A 26,723-nucleotide genomic window follows, 5' to 3' on the forward strand; every position below is an offset into this window, starting at 1 on the left:
GTTTCCCAAATAAAAAATGTCTGAAGTTATGTCGCTGACGTACGTATTCTGCGTCGGAACAGCACGTCGTGACGTTTCAACATGGCTACCTACTGTGCAAGTTAAGATGGATTCATGAGATTGTTGTAAAGGTGAGAGGGTAACTCATGGAGAAAAACAAGTCGGCGCATACAGACCATGGCTATCCTCTTTCATCAGAGAGGCAGAGTTGTGAGGAGAAAATGGAACCAGTGGTATCTAAAACAGAAGGATCAAACTATAGCTGCCAGATGATGTTGAATATTACTATGGAAATAAGTAGGTGTGATGCACTTGGGTTCTCTGTAACATCCCATGTAATGCTGTTATATACCTGCAACATGACACATTTATCTCTAGTAACACCTTTTCTCCTTTACAATTTCCTGCAATATGTTCATTTACCCAGTGTAGTATTTAAACCACAATGTAAACTGTCGCAGTTGTATACTGTAAATTAATTCACACTTTTATATATTGTTTTTTTTAAATTAGGTCCATATGCCAAGTTACTTTTAGATGCCATGAAACAGACTGGTTGGTAAGTCTCTGCAAGCATGTACACCAATAGTTTTGAAATTAATGCATGTCATACACATACATTAAATATTGATAACAATGTTACATTGTATTTCATTGATTTTTTCCTTGTTGAACTGCATTATACTCTGTGTATATCAATAACATTAATCACCATTGTATTTTGTGTATTTAACTCATGTTATCCTCATGTATGTGCTCATAGACCAAGTATTACAGCAGTGCCATAACTTGTGTTCAGTGCTTGTTAGATACATCATATCTGATGAAAACATAACTTGCTGAAGGACAGCATACATCAAATATAGATCATGTTGCATCCAGTGCTTCCACAAAGATGAATTATTTCTATCATAGCCTTATAGCTGCATCCACTTTGTGGTGGACATAGCTTAGCACACCATAGGTAAAACACTTTCCTTTTATCTGGTGTGTATGAGCCTTTCACACACCCAGAACCTGAAAAGAATGTTATTGAAAACCTCTGAATCATTGATCCATCTGTGCACTTGCATAGCTTAAAAATTATCATGAGAGTGCAGGTTTTCACTGGAATACTAGTTTTACATATACAAAATATACTAGTATGAACTAAGAGCTTGTTTCTGGAAAACAAAAATATATTTAAGTCCGATTAGGTAATGGTATAATTGAAACTGAAGATGTCGGATTTTTTTTCCAGCACCGTTTCCAAAGACAGACATTTTTCTTGTGAAGATTGCCATGGATCAGTGAGTGGAGGATTTGATGCAGATACATGTGAAGTAAGTGGAAGCTTAAAAAAGTTGGATGTATGAAATATGTTTCATGTAGAAGACAGTGGCGGATCAAGGGGGGTGGGCAATCAAGCCGATCGGGGCAATTCCCCCCTGCTCTGATTGCTAAACAATCAGAGCAGCTGGGCAGCACACTCTCCCTGCCTGTCTCTGCCGAACGGACCTGCACGTAGTGTGCAGCCTTAGCTGTCAAAAAGGGGTGGCGACTAAATCGCCACCCCTAAATCGCCCCCGGTAAAATTATTTTCTAGATGCACCCCTGATAGAAGGCATGTTACACAAGTGTCTTTTTTTATATGCAGTGTTTAAAAGAAGAGAAGTTGATGCCAGTACTTATTATTTTATTTATTTATTACCATTTATTTATATAGTGATTGCATATTCTGTAGTGCTTTACATTGCAAAGAAACATAGTATTAAAAGGAGACTGGATACTGCTTAAAATCTATAGGACATGCATTATCATCATCATCATTTATTTATATAGCGCCACTGATTCCGCAGCGCTGCACAGAGAACCCACTCACATCGGTCCCTGCCCCACTGGTTACAATCAGATCAATGATTGGAGTCCTACTCAGGATATTACTTAATTGTATATGCAGTTTTGAAATGTTTATCAGGACTCTATTAAATTGAATGAGTTCTGTTCAACGCATTAAAGTTAAATGGACACCCACAATTTCAGATCATATGTAACAGGTACTAATACAGTATTGAAACTCTCCAGAAAACATATTAGTTTCATCTGTAATTGAAATTGATGGCATCTTTTTACAGATATTGTAGTATAGCTAATTGAATTGATCATCAGTTCTATCCAGTTTGCTGCAGAACCTCAGCAAGCATACTTTATAGAGAAATGGTTCAATATTCAGTATAAATACTGTAAAACAACTGACGCGTTATTGTATCAGCTAATACCTTGTACCCGTGTTTTGTAGCATACTTGCACCAAGCAGATATTCTAATGTCATCATTGTGTCCTGACCATTATGTCATGTGTGGTGTTATCTCTAAATGCCTTTGCAGTATTAAATGTGATTATTCAAAATGTTGAAAACCAAGTACCTACATTAAAAAAAAATGTGTTTTGTTCTTCAAAAGCAGACTGTTCTTAATCATTACTATGGTTTTAACTGGTACTTATGCTCTCTTTAGAAATATTTTTTGAACATGTGCTTAAAGGGTATATCTACCTAAGCTTTTTTGTTTTTACTAATTAGTGTGTGGGGACCGTTATTTAAGAAAAAGTACAGACTTCCCTGTCCTGCTTCTATTGCAAGTAAAATGCATAGACATGCTGCAAATGCTTTAGATATTTGTTGGGTTAATATGCAGGCACTCCTGCATAGTAATCCTTCTGTCTGTCAACCATGGCATTGGTAAAGAGGAGCCTGTTCATTGCAGAGACAAAAGCAAGCAAGGAAAGTAAGTACATTTTATTAAATAACTTCTCCTACAGCAGTGGTTCCCAAACTGTGTGTGCTGAAGCTCCCTGGGGTTCCGCGGCAAGCTCATAGGGGTGCCTTGGCCAGGGTCGGTGGTAAGCAAGGCGGGGGACTACTTGGTTTATCTTGCCTTATGGGTGCCTTGAAAAAATTATGGAGACCCTAAGGATGCCGGGAACTGAGAACGTTTGTGAACCACTGCCCTACAGTAATTAGTAAAAAATAAGCTCTTGGGTGGCCAGACTCCTTAAAACATACACACAAATAACAATGTGATTCTTTTTTTTGCCCTCCTTCCAGATTGTATTGTGTCAAAATAATATTCACAGTCAATCACATATGAACCGAGTGGTTACCCATGAGCTGATCCATGCATTTGATCACTGCCGTGCACATGTTGATTGGTTTAACAATGTTCAGCATTTAGCCTGCTCTGAGGTATGTATGCTTCTCTTAATTACATTTTTTAAGTACAAATCCAATTAACCTACATTTTATGGGTTCATATTATTATTGTAATTTAACTTGCATCCCTTTTGTTAAATGGCTTGTCTAGCAGTTGAAATTCTGTTTTACTGTTGTGTCTAATATATCCTTCTACAATCTGAGTTGCCTGTTTGCGGAAATACAACAAGGTTGGTGGGTTACACTGCAGTAATAGTAGGGTGGGGCAATGTGCTGTCTTTATACATGGCATAAGTGGTTGAAGTGGGGCTGTATACAGTGGTATGCCACACCACCAAGTCTACTGCTTTCATTGTAAAATTCTATTCACTTTCATTTTCATTACCGCCACTTCTAAATTCCCACATCCACCACTGCATGTCATGATTAAAATAATTAAGAAACACAATAGTTACTATTTTTAATTACAGTTGCTTGTGTAATCCATCATTCAGTTGACAAAATAAATTTAGAGATTACATTGTGTTCTCCTTTTTGATATGTTTACTTAATTTTAAGTAAAGATTACCATAGAGTAACTAATTATTTTACTGCAATATTAGCAAATGGACAATACATATGATAAACAGACTGGTTGCACATTTGCATATCTGAGATATATGCATACAGTAGAATGTGTACAGTTGTGGTTCATGTCTAATTAAGCGGTGGCCCAACCTGTTAGATTTTGAGGGCCGCCAACTTCTCCAAAGGATCACACGTTGCATATTTTTTGAATTTTGCTTAGAGAAATGTAAAATTGTAACTATTTTTTATTATTGTTACTGATTTGTATTGTTCCACAGTGCTTCACAGCACAGAGATTGGGAAGTGGGCCAGCATCATTTAGCCCAATTGTTTTGGGCAGCTATTGTCACAGTAAATAATAAAAGACACATCCGTCATTACTATTAATATACCACATAATATTGCTCAGTAGTGTGGCAGCAGAAGGGTAACCCATTGCGGTAACTGTAATGCTTGCTAATATGTCAGAAGTAGTAGTAATAATGTCCTGTAATATACATAGCAGTAACACTAATGCCCCATAATATATAAAGCAGCAACAGCAATTCCCCATGAATTTATCTTTTGTTTTTTATCATGCCACTGCTGCTAACTCTTAATTGACCAGCAAATTGGTAGCAATATTGCCCCAACCAATATGTGTCCCATGCAATCAATTAGATGCCAGTGGTGAATACTGAAAGTAGTACCAAGTGACATGAGTAGCTCTGGTGAGGCAGTGCTGCTTCCAGTTTCCCCACTTAATCCTTTACATTTACAGCTGGGAGGCCAAGGCAATGCCTATTCTCTGCACAGCTCTTATAGTGCTACTTGTTCTTTTTATATGGTCCTAGATCTCCTTGCTGACTTATAATACCCTTATAATCTACAGTTCGGGGGTCCTTATTCCTAAAATCAGGGCACACAGTCTAAGGCATGGGATTCTGACGTAACTTCAAAAAAAGATATAGTCTTCAACAGGGTATACATTATTCATTAGAATACAAAAATATTCACCAGTGTGGAAGAGATTCTCACTAAGTATAATTTATGCAGTTCTTATTCAATGAAGTTTAGTCAATACCACTTCTGTCTTTTATTATAGATCAGAGCTGCCAATCTCAGTGGAGACTGCTCACTTAGAAATGAAATTAGTCGGTTTAATTTTGGCTTTAAACAGCATCATCAGGTATGTAAAGGAAGATATACATTTGTTGGTGTATAAACCATTTGCTTAAATCTGAGTCGTTCAACAGAGAGCTAAGTTACTTTGATAAAAAATTAGTCCGATTTTGTTTTTCAGATTTTGATAAGGGTATTCCTAAATGTAAGCTATAAATATAGCATTAGTCCTAGAATGGGACAAGCGCATCATTAAGATGGGCTTTATTTACAATGAAAGGGTTTGGATTGTTTTTAAATGTATTTAGTCTACAGTAGTGTACATATTAGTTTAGGAACTAATATTACACAGCTACATTTAGTTACGTCATTAGACAATGGAAGATGTATATAGAAAGTGGTGCAAAGGAAGTGTTGTCCGTAGCAAACAATCAGATTCTGTCCTTGGTCTGGTGAAGTTTTAGATGTTTAACAAATAATCAGTGATTCCCAATAGCCAGATGCGGAGAACCTCATAATTTGCTTGGGTGTATAACTTTCTGTGGTCTTGGTGCCATCCCCTGCATGATTTTAACTAGGTTTAATGTTGGAGATATAGATATATATATAATATATAGATATAGATAGATAGATAGATAGAGATATATATATATATATATATATATGTATATACATTTACACACACGGCGGGTGAAATAGGTGTTGAACACATCAACCTTTTTATAAACCATCAGTTGTGGCTGTCATTTCACATTATTACACAAAACTTAAATTATGGACATCTATGGTTTGATTTCTTGGTATGTGTGGATTGCAAGGGTTGTTGCTGACATAGTGTAAATTTCATTACAATAGCCACATTAACTAAAGCAAATGTCTACAAAGTTTCACATGATTTGAGAATACCTATTGTTTGTTACTAAAACTAACCTAATGTTTGTTTTACAATAAAATAGGCATGTGTCAAAGACCGAGCTCTTCGCTCTATATTGGCTGTAAGACAAATCAGTCGGGAGACAGCAGCAAAAGCCGTGGATGAAGTGTTTGATACATGTTTTAATGATCAGGAACCATTTGGTCGAATCCCACACTGTAAAAGCGATGCTAACATGGCATATAAAGATTTTAAAAACCGGGGACGCTATTATGCCAATGTTTAAAAAAACAAAATATTGGCTAGCTGTCAAACAGGTTTTTTGTTTTTTTTTCATATTACCGCAATCGTTAATTAATGATGTGTATTTTAAACAGAGTTTTTTGTTTGTTTACAATACATCAAAGCTCCAATGATTATTTTGGAATCTTTAAAGGTACGTCTAATAGAATATTTCTATGTTTATGAATGTGTCACTTGTTATCTAAAAACATTTTTATATATTTAAGCAAAATTTGATTTGAGTTGATTTTTTTTTTATTTATTTATTTTGCTGCAATAAAATGCATAAACAATATTTGAAAGAATTTTTGTTTCACTTTTTTTCTCCTACCACTAATGCAGGTTGGGGAAAATGGAAAACACATCTAAGGGTAAATGTATTAAGCTCCGGGTTCTTCAACACCCGCAAGTTCGGCGTCTTCGGCGTTTAAATTTAAAGCGGGGCTGCCTTGTAAAGGGAAACTTCCCCTTACAAGGCAGCGCTGCTTTAAATTTAAATGCCGAAGACGCCGAACTCGCGGGTGTTGAAGAACCCGGAGCTTAATACATTTACCCCCTAGTGTATATTTAAAAACCATTTAATATATACAATAGGACAGCAAATATGGCCTTGACTGGGTTGGAGGCCATAAAGTCAGCACCTTAGGTCATACCTTGTATATCATATTCCATCTAGGCACTGCTCCCTTAGAAGTAATGGTAGTGTCAAAATAAGAAAGCCCCTCAGGAGCACCAATCACAATCTGCCCATGATCAAGAGATAATTTTGGTGACAGATTAGTGCTCCCACTCAGATTCTGGCGAATGAAATTGATTGATGTGCCTGTTCTATATTACAGAAGCAATGAAGCCCCGGATAAAACGGCTGCATGTAGCAGTCCCTGGGCTCCGGTTAGGGAGAGGAGCATGTTTGTAACATTTTACAGGACGTGATTATAGACCTTTAATCATTACATGGCCTTCTGATAAAAGGATAATTTCATATTATTTAATAGTGGTGTCCAGTACATATTTCTAGTAATATATATAATGTGTGTAGGTAGTGCGCTTCACTAACTGTTTTAATTATTCAGACATTATATTATAACACTAAAGTTCTTAGCAGTAAGCAGTGCAAAATAAAAAGCTCTTAGACCAGAACCCTCATATTATTAACAATACTGAAAAAATATCTGAAGTTTGTAGCTAGTTCATTACATGATTAAAAGCAGTGGTTTCCAGATAGTAGTATTCTCAGAAGTATCTGAGACTAGGTATAATAATCAATAGCATTTTTTTTATGTCATAAGACCAGTTAGGGTGTTAAAAATATAAATTTTGCGTCCAGACAAAAATGTCACAGACTTCTCTGCTGTTCATGATACTGGTCTCTTTACAATTGGTCATTTAAAAAAAAAATAGAATATCACTTAACACATATAATGCTGTTCAGATTAGATACCTTAAGTGTGAAGGCTTAATATTTATTATACACATACAATTCTTCTACTTAGATAAGTTACTATGTTTTATTAATAATGTGCTCATGACCTGAAAGCAACAGATGGTTGCAATGGATGTGAGTTAAAAGAAAATGAGTGTATGATTGAGGGTGCCTACTCAGATAGTTATGGGCCACTGATTGTGTTATAAAATCCACTGTAACTAAGCTGATGTGCTGGAGAGGATAGAAGGAAAATAAATGTATATTTAACAAGTTAAAGTTAACTATTCAACTACGGCTAAGAATTGCTGGAGAAAAGTTGGGAGATAAAAATAAACAAAGGTAACTTTATTTACATCAAAAGAGGGTCTGGTTCCCATTAATTTTTATATCAAGAGACTGTACTTTGCCTGCAGATGCATCATTTACCTGTTGTCAAACCTGCATGAGATGAAGAGCACTGACCTAGTATGCAGGTAGCTGTACCAAAGGAGTGAGTCAGGGTAAATATCCCACCATGCCCATAAACAAGGGCTTTATAATGTCTGGCAGAGGTTAATTTAATCAAGTGTGAAAGATAGTTAAGTCTGTTTAAATATTGCAGACACCTAGAGTCTCTGTTATGCTAACCACACACCGCAATATTCAGAAATTGTCCCTATATGATCACATGCCTGGTCCCAAAAGGAATACAATCTAGGAACAATGATGTGGGCCCCATCTGCCTGTGTGTTTGATCATTTTCAGAGGGCACTAATAGGTGTCCTCAAAATTACAGGATCTGTCCAGTCAGGCCACCCTCTTGCCTTGCAAAATTTAGAAACTGATCCTTTTGGCACTAGACCAAATATTAGATTTAATGAGGACAATTGTTAAACCTGGGCTGTTACTGACAGCCATATAATCTCAAACCAAGTAATTTGGTCCCTATTCCTACAATCAAGAACACACAGTGTTCAAAGTATATGCAACATGTGAAAGTGCAAAGCACATCTGCATTCAGTGGTTTGTTAATGTCTAGTAACCTTAAGATCTCATGTTCCTTGTGTGGCGGAGGCCTTAATGGCAGTTTAGGGAAGAATCAGATATCCTCTGCTACTCAAACATGCAAGCTGCTGTTCCTGGTCCCAATAGCATCAAATCAAAAGATGTTCGTGTGCGATAGAGCCTACCAAAAGTTAAAAAAAAAAATAGTACGTTTTTTTCCAGATTATTAATTATGAACATTGGTATGTAGTACCCAATTACAAAATAGTATATATATCATTAGGAAAATTTCAATTTTTAAAACTAGCACATGCCCCTTTGTTCCTAGAGTCTATAACTATGTCAGACCTCACAATACATTGTAAATGTTACACAGAATGAATGGGACCCAAACCATCACTCCAAGGGAGCTATTTAATTTTCCGCAAAGTTCAGTAGTAGCCTTGCGTGTAATGTCTAGGTAATGAGAAAAAATTAGTAATTTTATCATTACTGTAATTTACCTACCTGGAGTTCAGGAGTCTCTAGGAAGTTGTGGGAGAGTGGGCAAGTATGCTATAGTGTTTTAATAGTCACTAAATGAACATTCCCATAGAAAGCCATAATATGTTACTGAGCATTAATGGTTGTAGGCAATGTTTTTTTTTGACTCAACAGAAACCACATGTTTTTTCAGAAAGCGTGTGTACAAGTCAATTTTCATACATTATTTTGTAGGAGCTCTGGTATAAGTGTTTTTAGGTTTTGAAACACATTAAACACACTTGATTTTAACATTTGTGCTCAAGCCTTTTTTTATGGACATTTACAGTATTTCCATAGTATTTAATTTTATTACGTATATCAAGCATACCTATAACCTGGATATAGAATCTTGTATTTCAGTTGTATTTATATAGTTGCTCTGTAAAGTAACAACAAGCAGATTTGTTAAATAGCTTTTATATATATATATATATTTCTGCTACCTAAACAAAAATATTTTTGTTATATGATAAAAGGAAACAGTAAAATATTCACTTTTATATAAAAAAATAAAGTTAATGGTTTAATCGACCTAGAACTGCAAGCAAATTCGGTTGGGCCCACATCTGGTTAAATATTAATTTTAACTAGGGCAATAAGGCGACTTCAATCTTATAACGTAGCCAAATGCATTTATCTGGCAGGTACACGAACATCTAGAGCTGTGCTCACCATCAGGCTAATGGTTTAAGTCCCCAGTGAGCACTGAGTACTAATGTGACCCGATTCACACCATAGTCATAACTAGCAATGGTACCACTGGGCATGAGCGATCAGGTCAACCAATGACCACCTTCCAAGACGTAACAAGCGCCGATAGAAACAGACATTAATTCTAATATCTATGTGCCCGAATAAAAAATGGCTGCAGATGACGCTAACCGTGACGTAAAGTCTTAGCGCCTGAAGATTAGGGCTCCATGTAGTGACGCCTGCACATGGCTGCCTACTATACAGGGTCATATAGGGTTAGGTGACAGACGAGAATACATGGGGGAAGATAAACCGTCAGATGAGCAGTATGGCTATCATCTGTTCCCGCAGAGGGACGTCCGTCAGCCAAAACGGGAATCACTGACGTCCAAACTATACGGGTTAAAGTATAGGTGCAAGATGAGGCTGGGGATTGCTATGGACACAAGTAAGTGTGATACACTAGTTCTCGCTTGTAAGCGAGTGTTTATCTAATGAGAGGGAACCGACACTGGACTACATGGATAGGTATATTCGCTTTTTCATGTCATTAACATGTTTAATGAACGTGCCAACGTTTTAAAATAGTCTCAAGGTGAGGAACTAAAATACATGACGTAAAATGCTACAAAAGGGAATGTCAAGTGAATATAATGATAGCAAATTAAACCCTTGTGTATATTCCAGATAAATGTAACAATATGGTTTGTGTTTCATAAACTAGCTAAGATACTTTGCCATAGGTTACACCTGGAATGACAGCTGTTCTCTACAGTATTGTGTCTGCAAAGTATTTGTGTGTGGATTTATGGTATCTGGGAGAAACAGGTGTGTTTTCATGAAACACATGCAGCTTTTATTGATATTTTTGTGCTGCCATACCTAATAAAATAGCTGTCATTCCACATCACGTAATAGTAATAATACTTTTTATCACAAACAACTATCATTCCATATAATTTCAAGTGTAAAGCATGACAATCTTTTCTAGAAATAAGTGTGTGGAAGGTAAAATTCATATTGTTGGGATTTTTTGGGATATACACAAAATATTAATTTGCTATCATAACATTTACTCGGCATTCCTTTTAGTATCTCCCATTTCCAGAGATTCATTGCTGTAGAGCCAGTGGATCTGAGTATATCCTCATCAGTTATTTATATAGCGCCACTAATTCCACAGTGCTGTACAGAGAACTCGTTCACATCAGTCCCTGCCCCATTGGAGCTTACAGTCTAAATTCCCTAACATATATATATATATATATATATATACACACACACACACACACACACACACACACACACACACACACACACACTAGGGTCAATTTTGATAGCAACCAATTATTCTACTAGTATGTTTTTGGAGTGTGGGAGAAAACCGGAGGAAACCCACGTAAACACAGGGAGAACATACAAACTCCACACAGATAAGGCCAGGCCTGTTCAACCTGTGGCCCTCCAAGTGTTGTGAAACCACAAGCCCCAGCATGCTTTGCCGGTAGACAACCAGCTGATAGCTGGAAGGGCATGCTGGGACTTGTAGTTTCACAATACCTGGAGGGCCACAGGTTGGACTGGCCTGGATTAGGCCATGCTTGGGAATTGAACTTGTGACCCCAGTGCTGTGAGGCAGAAGTGCTAACCACTAGGCCACTGTGCTGCCCCAGTATATCATGCACAATAGTGCCTCAGCGAGCCTTGGAGTTGGGCTGGAGCATGAATGGTCCACCAATGAAACTAATGGTAAGCATCATTGTACAGGCATGTGTTCCATATAATTGGTGATTTGGTACTGAATGGGATGCGGCCAACCTGTGTAAGGAGCATGAGCAGCTAAGTGCGAGACTACACTTAATTACTGTGCTTAGGGAGTGTTGTTACACATACTTTACAGGCAGCTATAGACACGGCCTGATACAGAGTGAGACGTACACTCATTTGCTTAGCGTATCTTTTGTATAATGTATGCTCAGAAACGGAACGTGCGTAACACCTGCTAGTCATGCCTGAGACTTTTTGCCGCTTACGATTTCTTGTGCCTGAAGAGGTGTGACAGGGGAGGAAAGGGGTTTTCTAATGTAGGCAATGTACAGTAAGAGCGTGTTTGAGCATTTGTGCACAGATTCAGACTGGGATGTAGTTGTAGATGTGACTGAAAAAACTATTTTATTTGCAGGTGGACATGTGTAAATAGTGGATGATGGTGAACAAGCGAACTGCTTGTAATTGGAGGTTTGCGAATGATTCGCAGACACTAACTGAGACTCTCGTCACTTGGTTATTTTAGAATTTGCAGAGAGTGTTGAGTCAGGTACAATTTTATTTTTTAGTATGCGTCTCCTGAAGATGTTCCTGTTTTATTAGCTAGGTTATTCAAGTTTAAATAATGCTTCATAACAATTGCATTCATAAAATAAAAGGTTTTTGTACATGTTCACAATTTGTACATAAGTGTCTGTGTCAAGTGGGCTTATCTTCCACTCATTCAGACTTGGATACATGTTCGGCTTACACTCACGTGTGTGCAACTTTTTCAGTCGTGGGTTAGAGTTACGCTTGCAGGACCACAGTGTTTAAACAATATGATCTTATTTTTTTATTGTTTTTTATATATACTGGATATAAAATTACTGTGCATTGTGGGTGCATTTTCCCATCACAGTAATTCCATATCTAGTGAAATGTAAATGAACCCATATAAAAAATATCCAGTGAAAAAAGTCCTCCCAGCATGTCATAACAGCCTTTGCTATGGCATGCTGAAGCATGTAGTGTCACTTCAGCTAGTTTATATATACTGGATAATGAAATATTGTGGACACATTGTGGAAACAGGAGTCCTGTCTCCACTATGCATCCACAGTGCACATTATTTCTATATTGAAAACACCAGGGTAGGGGTGTTTTTTAAATTAGGTAGGCCTGCATGCAAGAGTAGTACTTATGCTCAATCCCATCAATTGTGACAAAGGAAGAATGATGGCAAAAGTGAGGAGGACATATACCCTCTCCATTCTCCCTTTGTCACATGTGAAAGACAACCATACAAGATGACTAAGAATGACACGGTGGCCACAAGAATACCACAGCATTATATAACGCTGTGCCTGGATGCTGTAAAGGCCTTTGATTCTATTTTTACAGAAGCAATGGAATCTGAGGGCAAAAACAAGATCACAAATTGATATATTATTTGATGGCATTGGGTGATATGTTGTATCTATGGTCACAGGAAAGGTATGTGCTAGGCACTGGTGGATTTTTTAATTTTATATTATTGCAGGAATTTACATGCTGGTCCAGTGATTCTTCATTACCATTGTATACATTGCATTATTCCATGTAACTAAAAAAAACAAAAAAAAAACACCCACTGTTTTGCATCGTCACATCCATGAAAATACTCGGCCTCACATCTTTTGATTTATTTCATCATCATCATCATCATCATCATCATCATCATCACCATTTATTTATATAGCGCCACTAATTCCGCAGCCCTGTACAGAGAACTCACTCACATCAGTCCCTGCCCCATTGGGGCTTAGTCTAAATTCCCTAACACACACACACACACAGACAGAGACAGACACAGGCACAGACTAGGGTCAATTTGTTAGCAGCCAATTAACCTACCAGTATGTTTTTGGAGTGTGGGAGGAAACCGGAGCACCCGGAGGAAACCCACACAAACACGGGGAGAACATACAAACTCCTCACACATAAGGCCATGGTCGGGAATTGAATTCATGACCCCAGTGCTGTAAGGCAGATGTGCTAACCACTACGCCACCGTGCTCCCCTGATGAGTTGCATCTTTTCTTACAAAATTACTGCCCTAAGTGAGGGAGAAATTTGTCTGAGTTATGGTTGGTTGCAGCTATCAATACCCTAACCCCATTGTTTCCAAATTAAACCATTGACTATTCATAAAAGCAGTGGAAGAGTATTGAGAACTGAGAGAAGGGAGACAGTCCTGTATGTGGCGTGTGGCAGTAATGATAAAAGCGCAGGAAAACAGGACTATTTTAATTCATGATGATGATTTTTGTTTACAATTCTATAAATGCAAAGTTTATATTTTGTTGGCTTCCTGTGATCATATATAGTATGGATCTGCATATTATTATTCTTGATGTTGGTTATTGTTTTTGGTCTTTTACTAGGTCCACATGTCAAGTTACTTTTAGATGCCATGAAACAATCTGGTTGGTAAGTTTCTTTGTAAATAACAATTCTAAACATAGTAATATATTTTGTTGACACTGTGTTGTAACGTCTGATTGTAATGTCTTGCAATCTGTACATTAATATACTAGTCCTCCTTCCTTTTAAGAACAACATTAAGGTAAATCACTTATAAAAGCTGTTGCCCAGCATTATTTTAGCCACTTTTTAGTGATGTGTGATAGGCCTTCTGTTACTGTTTCTAAAAGATGGCAATAAGTAAATGAAGACTTTTGGTTTTCAGTACAGCCTTCAAAGATAGACACTTTGCTTGTGAAGAATGTGATGGATCGGTGTGCGGAGGATTTGATTCAGCTACCTCTGAGGTAAGTCAAATTGCTATAATATATAGACTGACATATTTCATACAATCAACTTACATTACAATCACTGCTGAAAGCATACCTATAATACTTTTATTTTATACATTCTGTAAGGGACTGTTCCAATATTCACAACATATAAAATAAAAGCTAAAATGTTATTGGTTAAGCTTGTTCACATAGCTCAGCATATGTTTACATTCAATGGTACAGTAACCATATCATTGTAATATCATTACACACTGAGGTGGTAAAGTACCGTCTCTATTTTAGAACATCATCATCATTTGTCTGACCCAAACATCATATGTTGTTACAATCAAGCAAATGTGTGCTATATGATGGGTGGGAATGAGTGAATATTAGAAATGACCAGTCCTATGAGAGACCAAAAAGCACCTCTACTGATATTTCCCCAAGGTTTATACTACAGCCAGTATGAAACCCAACATAATTATCAGCTGTTGTTGTTTTTTTTTTTAGGGCAGCTTACATTAGTTTGTCTGCACACAGCTCTTTCTACATAGTATTTCAAAAGGTTTCCTCGCCAGTCAATGACAGAACAGATGACTGTTCCCAACCACTGTCCCACAAAGTCAGAATGGAGAGTGATACATGATATTGCATTTTATCACATATCAGTTTTATTTTTAAATAAAAATGAAATTCATATACAAATAGAAGACCCTACTCGTATCTGATATTTTCATGCACAAATGCTAAATAAAACCTAAAGTCATTAAAATAGCCACTAACTACTTGATTTTAATCTGTTTTTAAGAGATATATAATGTTTTGTCTTTAGTATAAAGGTTTGCAAATTAATTTTACATGGTGGAAAAGCCAGCACTGGCTACAACTACTTATTACTATTGAAACATGCTTTCTTTTAATGTAAAAATCAAATTGATGTATGACTGTGTAAACAACATACATCGTGCATGAATATGACTTATTGACAGTGTGGGTGGGCACAATTATCTGTTCTGTTATAAAGTGGAGAAAAAAAAATCTATTTTAAATGCACTATGCTGGGAGAGAGATCACATTTTTTCAAGCTGATCATCTAGTGTTGTCTATTTCTGTTCTCCATTAGGCTTTAGTAACCATGGGGAATGCATTTTACATGATGGAAATATCAGTAGAAAACAACTCCTTTTCGTGGCCTGTGAGCTTCTATTTAAAATAACACTTATAAGTAAAACTTTAAAGATCTCTCCAATATTTTTTTTTCTCAATCCCCCCCTCCCAGCTACTGAAGCTACAGCTTGTCCACTGCACAATATCTTTACAGCCTGCACGAACCATGCTTAATTTAAAAATTGTCCAGGTGCTTCAGCATGGAGAACAGATTGAGGTTGTTTCATGGGTGGTGAATAATTGAACAAACACATGGCTTCCTTGCTGCTTTACTGGGGACCACTTTTGAAAAATGCTGCCATATTTAGGTGATACAAAATGCGGTCTCTGTTAAGAGAACACTCAAAACCTAAATCGGCAGAGATTCTAACTCTCCCTCTCTCTCCCTGACCTCCCCACATAAATGTCACCATGGTTGTATTTCATCTTCAACAACTTGCACTTTGTCTGCAAAACTGACTGTATCACTAGTTATTAGGAAATAATTATAGAATATGACATTATTGAACATGCTTCATAGTAAGGTTTCCATGCCCAGTTGCAAATTAGTTAGTGTTGAGGATAATACTGTCAGATGTATTATAAAGAGCCTTCAGATTTTTAGCTGATGCCGTGCATTTCTTTTAGGTGGTTTTGGATTACAATCTTATGTGTATGTGACTTTTATATTTTGTTTTCAAATATTTTTTTTACAGATTGTATTATGTCAGAATAACATTAATGATCAACCACATATGAACCGAGTGGTTACACATGAGCTGATTCATGCATTTGATCACTGTCGTGCACACGTGGATTTTTTAAACAATGTTCAACATTTAGCCTGCTCTGAGGTATGTATTCTGTAATATTTTACAATAAAATCCTTCAGCATAAAAGTCTGCTGGTCTTGGGTTTTTTATTTTATATTTACCACCATTTGTTATTTGTTTACCATTAAATAAATAACAAATGGTGGCACTTTAAACATAGTAACTATAAGATTTGAACCAAAGGCCTGCGATTTTAATAATACTTAATGACTGCATGATTGTAAAACATAAGATTCTGTCTTTAAAAATAAAGATGAGTATTCAATTGTCGGCGGGATTGCCGAAAATCCCACGGTCCGCGCGTGATTACCGATATTACGGTAAACGTGCGCGGAAAAACATGCAATACAGTAATTTACTCGCTGGATTTCAGCTCGCAAATCCCTGAGCCGCAAGCTGAAATCCAGCTACAAATTACCGTATTCCATGTATTAGGTTTTCCGCGGCGGGATTTTCGGCGATCCCGCCGTCAATTGAATATGCCCCAAAGGGTTAATCTGAAACAAGCACAACTGTACTGCTCTGTGTAAAGAAAAGGATAAAAACAGCATTTAGGCTCCTCTTATTGTTGTGTTAATTATCCAATTTTCTTTTAAAGCAGAAGCAGATTATAGGTTAAATATTTTTTAATTTTGTATTTGTCTTGTATAAGTTACATTATAATGATTTGACTGTAATCTTTTGTACTTTGATGTAGATCAGAGCTGCTAGTCTGAGTGGAGATTGCTCCCTTACCAATGAAGTTCTGCGGTTGAAATTCGGTGTTAAGCAGCATCATCAGGTACGTAAGCAAGATTTGTTGTACATTACGAGAGGAGCATTAGTCTATTGGAGACATTAAATGCCAATATCATGTCTACTTTGTATTTGTACACCGCTTTGGAAATTAATACTGAGCATAGTTAAAATTTGCCTGGGTTTTGTTTTTAACCTGCCATTCTGTTAAATTGTACCCTTTAGCAACAGTATAAAGTCATAATCCAATCATTTTATATTAACCAGTAGCTTCATAAAACACTTACTATTTACTGGAAAATGCTTAGAGAATGTATCCCTGTCCCCTTTGTTTTATGACATATATAAAGAAGCTGAGTGTAGGCAAATAGGTGTAATATTACTAGAATAGAGACTTACTATACCATTGCACGTTTCATGGATCAAGCAATTGTTGTTTTACATATTAATATAGCAAGCAGTTTGAGCTCTCGTCTTTGTTAAGCATAAAAATTGCAAATATAGGTAGAATCGGAACTAGACCTTAATCATAATACAACACGTCAAGTACATCACATACATTAGATTGACTTCCCTTAACTGAACAAACCTATTATTAAAGCTTTAGGTTAATGAAGATGGCCTCAAGTGTACCTGTCCTCTACATAAAGTGGAAGCAGTCATTTTGTGGACTAAACTAATATTCAGCCACTATATATACCAGTGTCATCACTGAGCAATGCGGCAGTGTTTGTGCTAGTTCTTACTGAGTTCATGGGCTACAATTCGAAGAATTGTTTATCCCACAAAATTGCTGCCTCAACTGTGAGTAGTCCATGGTTATAATTTAAGGAAGGTCAGCACAGAAGGTGTGTGACAGCAAATTGTGTTTCACATGCTGAATAATAGCCCAGTACCTTTAAGCCATTACATAAGCCTACACCACTTTCACAGGAATTGGGGGCAAGCCACTGTATCAGACTATGCAAATTAGTGTTCTTGAAGCCCCTAAGTCCTGAATTACCAGGTGGCAATTGATATTTCAGCAATTCATGTGAAATAAATTGTGGGTGTCAAACAATAGTTTAAGGAGTGCAAGGTTGATGTACAGCTTGTTTATTTACCAGCTAGTGATAAGTTAAAATTACATTTAACACAAATACATTTATATTCTGTTTTATACTGTTTTGTTGGTTTTTTTTTAACTAAGTTTTTATTGAGGTTTAACAACAAATACAGGTTATATAAATGTAATTTCAACAGTATTCGTTTTGGATGGCGGGTGATTAAGAGATTATAACAACATAACTCTAAGCCAAAAAAGATTGAATGTATCAATGAGAACATACATTCCCATCCATAGAAGGTGGGTATTGCTAACCTGACACATAGAACACAAAGACAGACATGGGGGGGGACGACACAAAGGAAACAAAGGGGAAGAATGGGGGATGGCATGAAGCAAGCCTTCATAGTAAAAGGTCTACAGCGTATATGGAGTAGGTATATGACCAGGCCTAATCCAACAATCAGAAGCGTTTGATACAACCCTGTACCTAAAGATAGATGGTTCAGGTGGGTATACTCAAGGCAGCAAACTCTGGCGAATCTGTAAATTTTAACCAAGGTCCCCATATAGTATAATATGTTACAAAAGAGTCCTTATCTGACAAATATAATTCGTCCATGGACCTGTAATATTCTAATCTCCTAATCCAGTCCCGAATATTTGGTGGCGTGGTTGTTTTCCATCTCACAGGTATGATTGCCTTGGCGGCTGATATCACAAATTTTAATAGAGATTTTTTAAAGCAGGAAATGGGCATATCTACTTTATTGAGGAGCCAATACACCGGGGTGTCGGGAATAGCCTGGCCAAGCAACTTCCGTGTGATGTCTATAACCTGCGACCAAAAAGGTCGTAATATGGGACAGTCCCACCAGATATGTAATAAGGAACCTGATCCCAAGTTACACCTCCAGCAAGCACTAGACAGTCCGCGAAACATTTTTGCAAGATGTTCCGGGCATCTATACCACCTGGTGAGAACCTTAAAGTGGGTCTCTAATATTGAGACGTTAGGTGAGCAAGCATGGATTGCTTGGAAAATTTTCGACCAATCAGTCTCTCTTAATTCTATTCCTAGATCCCTTTCCCACTCCAAGAGGAATTTCGGGGGAGATCTAAAGCGGAACTCAATCAAGAGTTTGTAGATAGTCGATAAGGAGTGTGGGGTGTGATGTGGTCTGCTACAGAGGGATTCAAAGACTGTCAAATTCCTATTAATATCCTGTTTTGGGAGACTAAAAGCGAGAAAATGTTTAAGCTGAAGATATCGCCAGATCTCTATATTCGGTAGTTTCCACTTAGATTGAATCTCTACAAATGAGAGGACCCCAGTAGCTCCCACCAACTGGCCGACACGATGGATTCCTGCCCGCGACCACAGGTTAAACGCTAATGGAGTAGATCCTGGGGGGAATTTAGGATTATTAAACAATGGCGTTAGTGGGGATATTAAAGATGAAATATGAGTAAGAGTTCTTAGCTTAGACCATTTAACAAGAGTGGGCCCCAGGGTAGGGTGCGAGACCCTGGGTAATTTGGTTAACCAAATTACTGTAGTACTAGAAGAGTCGAGGTATGATTATTCGATCGCTACCCATTGTTTCCCTCCCTCTTGAACTGACATCTCCATTATACTGTTTTGTTTTTATAAATTAGATTACTTGGCTCAGGTTTTGGATCTTGCAAAAATGGTCCAGTAATTTTGAATAGATGCCTAATCTTTTGATATCTGCTTATTGATAATTTTACTTAGAATACTGATTCTGAATATTTCCATTTTTAATCTGTGGGTGGTTGTTTTTTTTTTTTTCATTTGAATGTTTGCTCTCAAGGGAATATCAAGAAAAGCGCATAAAAAACCAATGAAAAATTAATGGGAATGTTGCAGTCAAATGCAATATACAGCATTTTTGGTACAGACACAGAATTTCTTCTATAGAGAGCAAAAAAGAACAGGGGCCAAATGTATCAAGGTCCGATTTTGCAAAAACAGCAATTTTCTCGGCAGAGTTGAAACTCGCAGATGTATGAAGCAGAGATTTCATGCAAAATCTCCAGAGTTGTGCTTCTGTCAAAATCGCCAGAGATCAAACTCCCGACTGTTTGCCACTGCAGCTATACAAGTCTCAAATGTATGAAGTTGCGAGTATGCAAACTCAGGAGATACAACCAGATACGCCAGATACAACATGCTGCTTGCTAGCAGCGTGTTGTATAAACACATCACTGTTACACTGCCTGTCAGTGTAATAATGGTAAAGAATAGATTCAAGTTAAAAAAAAAAAGCGTGGGGTCCCCCGCTATTCCCGCTTAACCCTAGTGCTGCCTGACTACTGCTGGTTCCGTGAAAATCGGGGAAAAATTTTGTGACAGCCATTTTTGGACTGAAAGCTGCTGACAAAAGAAAGACGACTTCATCGGTGAGTATCAGAGAATTTATTATTTTTAATAAAAATATATGGTGTACATAAGGGTGCTTATTGTGTTGGTTTTTTTTTAATTAAATGTTAGTGGTTTTTACGAGGGTGTGCTGGTTTTTTAAACATTTTCTTTTGTGGAACTACAGGTCCCAGCCAGCCATGGATGTCAGGGCATGTTGGCACTTGTGGTTCTCCACAAGTGCCAACGAGGGTAGGAAGAGCCCTAGTGCTATCAGCACTGGACTGGGTGTCTCTAGGAGGCGGGGGGCCCGCTCGTTTTTTTTGGCGGACCCCTCTCCCTAGGGAATCCAGCCCAGCGCTGAACACACTGGGGTTGGTTAGTCATTATGGCAAGGGGACCCCTGCTGCGTGTCTCCCCCTGCTATAGTGCCTACAACCTCGGCTGGTTTGCCTAGTGCTAGTTAGGTGAAAATCGGGGGGACCCCACGCAAAATTTTTCCCCGATTTTCACGGAACCAGCAGTAGTCAGGTAGCACTAGGGTTAAGCATGTATAGAGGGGGGACCCCCACGTTTTTTGTTTTTTTTTGCGACATTTATCTACTCTACAGTTTTTACAGCTGCCGGAGCTCCGGCAGCTGTATGACAGGCCAGTGTAACAGTGATGTGTTTAAAACACGCTGCTACAACACGGTAGTTTTTGCCAAACACGGGAGTGTTTGCCCTCGCTGCAAATCGCCGGAGATGACCAGCGGTTTTGAAGTTCAGGGTAAATATCGCACCTTGATACATTTGCTGAGTTTTTAACTAAAATCGCGGGTAAACACCCGCGATTTGCCGCGATTTTAACACGTTTGCAAAATCGGACCTTGATACATTTACACTAAACCATAGCAACCAATTGGACCTTTGTCTTCATTGTCTGACTTGCACTGGATAGATTTATAATTAGTTAATCTGTTATAGTGCACAGTTTGTCCTTAAATTATCTGTTTTGGTGAGTTTTCATGCATGGAAATGAAGTAAAACATAAATGCATAACAAACAATTGTGAACAAGCATTTATGATGGAGTTCTGCTTTTAAGTACATTTCAGTTCAGTAGTATATCATGTCACGCTTGATATTTATTCCATAACTGGATAAATATCTATATAGATATATATCTATATCTATATCTATATCTATATCTATATATATATATATATATCTGGCAGACCCTTTCCAATGCCAGTAGCTTTTTAGGGAACAGAGATGGACATGACTGCTTGAACTTATTTATTTTTTTTATTTTACTTTTTTGTGTTTTTTTGGAAATGACACTTTATCTTTGTTTGCAGGGGAAATTTTAAAATGACAGTTGAAATACTTTTTTTTTTTCTTCTAATTTTTAACACTGTAAATGTAGTTATAATGTCTAATGTGCATAGATCTCCTACTTAAATACTGCCTTTATTTGTTTACTAGACTTGTGTACGAGACCGAGCTGTTCATTCCATTATGGCTGCAAGAAAATTCAGTCAAGAGACAGCGGAAAAGGCTGTGGATGAAGTGTTTGATTCATGTTTCAATGATCAAGAACCATTTGGTCGAATTCCTCATACTAAGACTGAGGCAAACATGGCATATAGAGAGTTTAAAAATCGGGGACGATATTATGCAAATATTTGAAAGAAAATAAAAATGTCTTATTTGAATGTAGCCTCATATTACAAACATATAACCTCTTTATTTTAATACAGGAAGCATGAATCAGCAATGCATATTTATAACATTTTGTTTCAAATATAGTAAAATGTTTGTTCATTAATCTTTTTAGCTACTATGAAATAAATATTTTATTTGTAAAAGTGGATTATTTATGACCTGTCAAAGGAGAGCAGGCACTATAGTTAAAAGTCTGTGTCTTTGTTTTCATTGCCTTCAGCTACTTTATCATCATCAACATCTTTATGAAAATACATGCAGAAATACACGTAATGTTACCAATATGTGTGTTTGCTGTATATATGTGGCTTTTTTGTCTGTAGGGTATTTTTTGTTTAAATTTTTGGATCCATGGCTATCTAACTGCTACTGTGTTTTACACGTTTTATTGATGCAGACCTAACAATTATATAAATGCATATATAATTGCAATCTAATTAATATGGTGACCACTTTAGATGGGATCTCAATTAAGAAAAAACTAATAATGCTGAAGCAAACACTCTGCCTGATTCAGTAACAGAAGAACTAAATAACAAATATAATGCAAACTAGTGTGCATTTCTGTATCCAATTTAAAGACTAACGCCACTTTTAAACAATAGCCACATCTTCCACATTGCTTATGACTTGGAGAGACAGTAACCTTAAAAAAGTTATTCGCTCAATTGTTTGTAACTCATTGGAAGGTTTATTATTGACTTAGTAATGTTCTCCTTCTGTGACACCTCATTGCCCACTATCATATTTTTAGTCCTATTCAGACCTGGCACCATTACCAATGATGTCACACATGTCAATTGCCACTAGACCATGTACCATACATAGTATTGTGGACAGATTTACACATCAAAGTAAGGTTGACATGAGAGTTCTGGAAGGAAGTGAATAGAAAAGAGAAGCAACACTCTTTTTTGTTGTACTTGTTTAATTATTGTGAGTTAACTGCAGTTTCTGTACATAGAGCTAAATATGTGGTTTAGGAGAGTGTAGAACTATGACCAGCAGTGGAAAACGTTAATCTTATCAGTTGGTATGATAAGTTGGTATGCTTATCGTTTAATTACAGGGTGCCACAAAACTCCAAAGAATGACAAATCATAAAAAAATACAAATCACACATAAAAAGAGAACAAGTACATATGAGATTCACAAAGGGGGTGCAGAAGTAAGACAGGGTAGAGAGGGCCTTGCTCATGAGAGTTTGCAGTCTGGAGGGAGTGAACAATAGAAGCTAATGGGACTCCGATTGGAGATTGGGACTGTAGCTGGTAGTACACCCAGAGGCAATAGTGTCAGGTGGAAGAAGGATAGACAGTAGTGAAGATTTGGAGTCTTGAGATATTGAAGCATGGAAACAGTCTGGTCAGATGTATTTGGGAGTTCTAGAAAAGGGAAGAAGTCCTGGAGGCAAGAGTTAGTGGTTAGTGCTCAGAAATTGAGTGTTGGTGACAATGGAAAGCTTGAATTGAATTCTGGAGGTAATAAGAAGTCAATTTGGGCATTTGCAGAGCGGTGCAGTGGATGTGTTCAGAGAAAAAGGCCTGTCTTCCCACAGCAATTAGGATGAATTGTAGTGCGGAAAGGTAGATGAGGGGAACACCAAATAGCAGGAGGTTGCGGTAATCAAGGCGGAGACCATGAGAGAATGAATAAAGGTGTTTTTAAAAAAAATGAGAGATTCAGGGACATATTCTGGCTATGTTATGAAGGAGCAGGTGACACAAGACAGCAGAAGAGACTGCAGTGAAGTCAGTGATAACGCCAAGGCAGTGGACGTGGGGAATTGAGTGTTGTCAGCGATGAGGGGAAGGGTGAACTCCATTTTGGACATTTTGAGCTTTAGGTAGTGTGGGACATCCAAGTGGCGATGGTTTAGAGGCAGTTGGACACACGGGACAAAAGAGAAGAAAAGATGTTGGGTGAGAAAAGGTAGATTTGGTTGTTGTCTGCATGGAGATGGTAGTGGAGGCAGATGTAGCATATTAGTTCACCGAGACAAAATGTATAAATAGAAAAAGCAGGCATAGGACCGAGCCTACAGGAATCCTACTAGGTAGAGAAACCAACCCAATAGAGGATGTGCTAGAAGAAGACCCTGAACAAGCTTTTAGAGAGGCTGTTGTGATCCAGGAGAGTATGGTGCAATAAAGACCAAAGGAGTGTAGGGTGTCAAGAAGATGAAGGTGGGGGACTGTATTGAAAGTGGCATTTGTCACAAGACTCACCTGGGCATGTATGATGTAGGTGTGAAAGGGTTTAATTAACACATCCACCTGGTCTATCTAAAAGGGAAGTCTTCAGTTATTCTTTGAACTATTTAAAAAATGCAATAGCTTAATTTAATCAGTTACTGTAAACTAAATGGTTCTCTACATAAATGTAGCATTATAACAACCAAGCCTAGCTGATGCAAAATTTATTTAAGAACACAAATTACAGAATGTTACTAAATGGGATTTAATATGACAAAAAAATAAATCACAATTCTTACTGAATAAAATGGTGATGACAAAATGACATATATAAATACAAAACAGTTTCTTTAGAATAAAACAGGTTTTTCTGAAGCCCTAATTGAACAAGTGGTTTCAGTTGATAGCACTGTGTTGCCCATTTTGGGGTGAGAATACTATGGTGTATAACCAAGCAGTAAACCATGAGAAGAAAAAGAAAATGAAGTCTATATAAAAGTGAAAGCAAGAAAATAGGAGGGACAGGAGTGATACAAAATCACATTTCCAGAGAATTGCAGGACAGTGGTTAAAGCAGTAACATACTGAGGTAAATGTGTAAGGAATAAAAAGAGTAAAGGTCCTACTAATCTAAGAGAAAGAGTGAGGAGTTCTAACAGGAAAGGGGCTGAGGATGGTGGATAATCCTAAGGGAGCGTTTCTCAACTCTAGTCTTTAAATACTTTAACAAGTCATGTTTTCAGGATTTACTTAATTATGCACAGGTGAGTTAATCTATCTGATTGGGTAAGTAATTACCCTACTGCAACTTCAAAGAGAAGATCTTGATACATCACCTATTGGGGTTCGTTGAGGACTAGAGTTGGGAAGCCACTATCAAAGTTGACTATTTCTATGATAGGCGTAACAAGCCGCAGTTCCTTTTCTAAGCTTGTGGTTTGGAATTGTTGAAGAGTTGTTTTAAATCTGTGAATCGTATTGTTGAACAAAAAGCTGTTCTGGAAAAGTTAAGCTTCCCAATAATGAGGAATGTATTCTGTGGAAGTGAAAATATCCACATTTCTCAGTAAGAGGGTATTCATTTAAAGTTATTGGTGTAATTTAATTCTTGTTACAGACTTAAAAGTATCATCATATAAATTATGTAAGGTCATGTGACAAGGCTATTGTTATACTGTATATTCATTCCTTAATATTTATATTAAATAAAAAGGAATATAAAAAGAGTAGTAAGGTCCCCCTTTCTTCAAATACAGCCCTATACCATGGTTTTTGCTGGTTGGTGGGAAAAGGATAGTTGGTGACATCTACTCTCAATGCTTGAGCTCATCACCACACTGGGATTTTAAAGTCTTTGAATTGATTGTTCTATCACAGGAAAGCAGATGTGGGTCCCTAGTGATAAACAAACAAAAGCTATAACTATTAAAAGGAACAAAAAGTCATCATCATTTATTTATATAGGGTTAGCATCTTCCATATCCATTTACAACTGGATATGTGGTATATTTGAGAAAAATACTTTTAAAGCATACTCACTGTGGGGATTGTTTAAAACAGCTTACTTTTATTTATATTATTATTAACGGTAAATTCATACAGGTAGTGAACAAAAATTGGAAACACCTAGCACGCAAAGCATAATTAAAGTAATCGTTTTCCCAGAGGTGTGGCTAAAGATTTAATGAAGTGGATAACATTTCACCATTTTCAGGGTCATGAATAAAATTTTGGGACTCCCTGGTTACCTAGATTTAGCTCTGCAAGAGGAGAATTTGAAAGAGGAGTGATTGCTGGGGCACGTTTGACAGGTGCCTCAGTGGCCAACACAGCTCAACTTGCTAATGTTTCATGAGCAGCAGTGTCTAAGGTGATGGACTAATAGATATTCCGAGCGCTCTAAACCTAAGAAAAAAATAGTCTCTTGTCGCAAACCAAACCATGGTGCCACCCCTTGTAAAAATGGAAAAATATCTAAAAGATTAGGTGCGCCAAGGAAACCAAGCATTTAATAAATAAAGTAAAAAAGAGAGATGGGTGACTTCTTCTAAAATACAATATAAATTTATTTATAAATTCAAAGAATAAAAAAATTAAATAAAATACAAATCATATAGGAATAATAATTGCATATATCACATCAATAATGAATATTGAAGACATCACATTCCGCGTTAATAATACTATGCCTGTTTAATAACAAACGACCAGCATAAAAATACAAGTTATAGGACTCTGCAAATAGTTTAAAGTTGATATAAACCGAGTTTGGCCAGTACACTCTGTATAATAATCATGGGGGGGTATTCAATTGTTCGGCTTGACGGCTGAAAAACTCACGTTCTAAAATTATTACCGTTAATACGGTAATTACTCGCTGAATTTCAGCTCGCTGCTCCTTGCATCTTGTGAGTACTGTGTCTGTTATTACAAGTCTGTGTCTTAATTATTCTGTGCAAAGAACTACAGACTGCCAGTGTCACTCAAGATCATTTATTCAGTACAACTG

At 37.1% G+C, this 26,723-nt stretch overlaps 2 protein-coding genes across 5 annotated transcripts; both read left to right on the forward strand.

The window, feature by feature from the left end:
• The first annotated feature begins 47 nt into the window (after window positions 1–47).
• On the forward strand, window positions 48–6,227 carry LOC142152442 (mitochondrial inner membrane protease ATP23 homolog). Its single transcript, XM_075209093.1, has 6 exons — window positions 48–297; window positions 514–559; window positions 1,241–1,322; window positions 3,086–3,223; window positions 4,842–4,925; window positions 5,815–6,227. The coding sequence occupies exons 1-6, from the start codon at window positions 147–149 to the stop codon at window positions 6,016–6,018; spliced, it is 705 nt and encodes a 234-aa protein (XP_075065194.1). The 5' UTR covers window positions 48–146; the 3' UTR covers window positions 6,019–6,227.
• Window positions 6,228–9,797: 3,570 nt separating this feature from the next.
• Window positions 9,798–22,762, forward strand: LOC142152443 (mitochondrial inner membrane protease ATP23 homolog). Of its 4 annotated transcripts, none has more exons than XM_075209096.1 (7): window positions 10,005–10,090; window positions 11,825–11,959; window positions 13,815–13,860; window positions 14,125–14,201; window positions 16,034–16,171; window positions 16,848–16,931; window positions 21,780–22,762. In XM_075209096.1, the coding sequence occupies exons 5-7, from the start codon at window positions 16,073–16,075 to the stop codon at window positions 21,981–21,983; spliced, it is 387 nt and encodes a 128-aa protein (XP_075065197.1). In that variant the 5' UTR covers window positions 10,005–10,090; window positions 11,825–11,959; window positions 13,815–13,860; window positions 14,125–14,201; window positions 16,034–16,072; the 3' UTR covers window positions 21,984–22,762. The 4 variants fall into 4 exon arrangements, with proteins under 4 accessions (XP_075065195.1, XP_075065197.1, XP_075065196.1 ...); XM_075209095.1 differs by having other exon boundaries at window positions 14,120–14,201; window positions 21,780–22,758; XM_075209094.1 differs by lacking the exon at window positions 11,825–11,959 and having other exon boundaries at window positions 9,798–10,090; window positions 14,120–14,201; window positions 21,780–22,526.
• The last annotated feature ends 3,961 nt before the right edge of the window (window positions 22,763–26,723 follow it).

Source organism: Mixophyes fleayi, chromosome 4 (assembly GCF_038048845.1).
Source record: "Mixophyes fleayi isolate aMixFle1 chromosome 4, aMixFle1.hap1, whole genome shotgun sequence".
NCBI lineage: Eukaryota > Metazoa > Chordata > Amphibia > Anura > Limnodynastidae > Mixophyes > Mixophyes fleayi.

Coding starts and splice junctions, on each gene's coding strand:
- LOC142152442 (XM_075209093.1), top strand. CDS start 147: ATGGAGAAAAACAAGTCGGCGCATACAGACCATGGCTATCCTCTTTCA. Junction 298..513: donor GAATATTACTATGGAAATAA/GTAGGTGTGATG, acceptor TTTTTAAATTAG/GTCCATATGCCAAGTTACTT. Junction 560..1,240: donor GCCATGAAACAGACTGGTTG/GTAAGTCTCTGC, acceptor TTTTTTTTCCAG/CACCGTTTCCAAAGACAGAC.
- LOC142152443 (XM_075209094.1), top strand. CDS start 9,940: ATGGGGGAAGATAAACCGTCAGATGAGCAGTATGGCTATCATCTGTTC. Junction 13,861..14,119: donor GCCATGAAACAATCTGGTTG/GTAAGTTTCTTT, acceptor TTTGGTTTTCAG/TACAGCCTTCAAAGATAGAC. Junction 14,202..16,033: donor TTGATTCAGCTACCTCTGAG/GTAAGTCAAATT, acceptor TTTTTTTTACAG/ATTGTATTATGTCAGAATAA.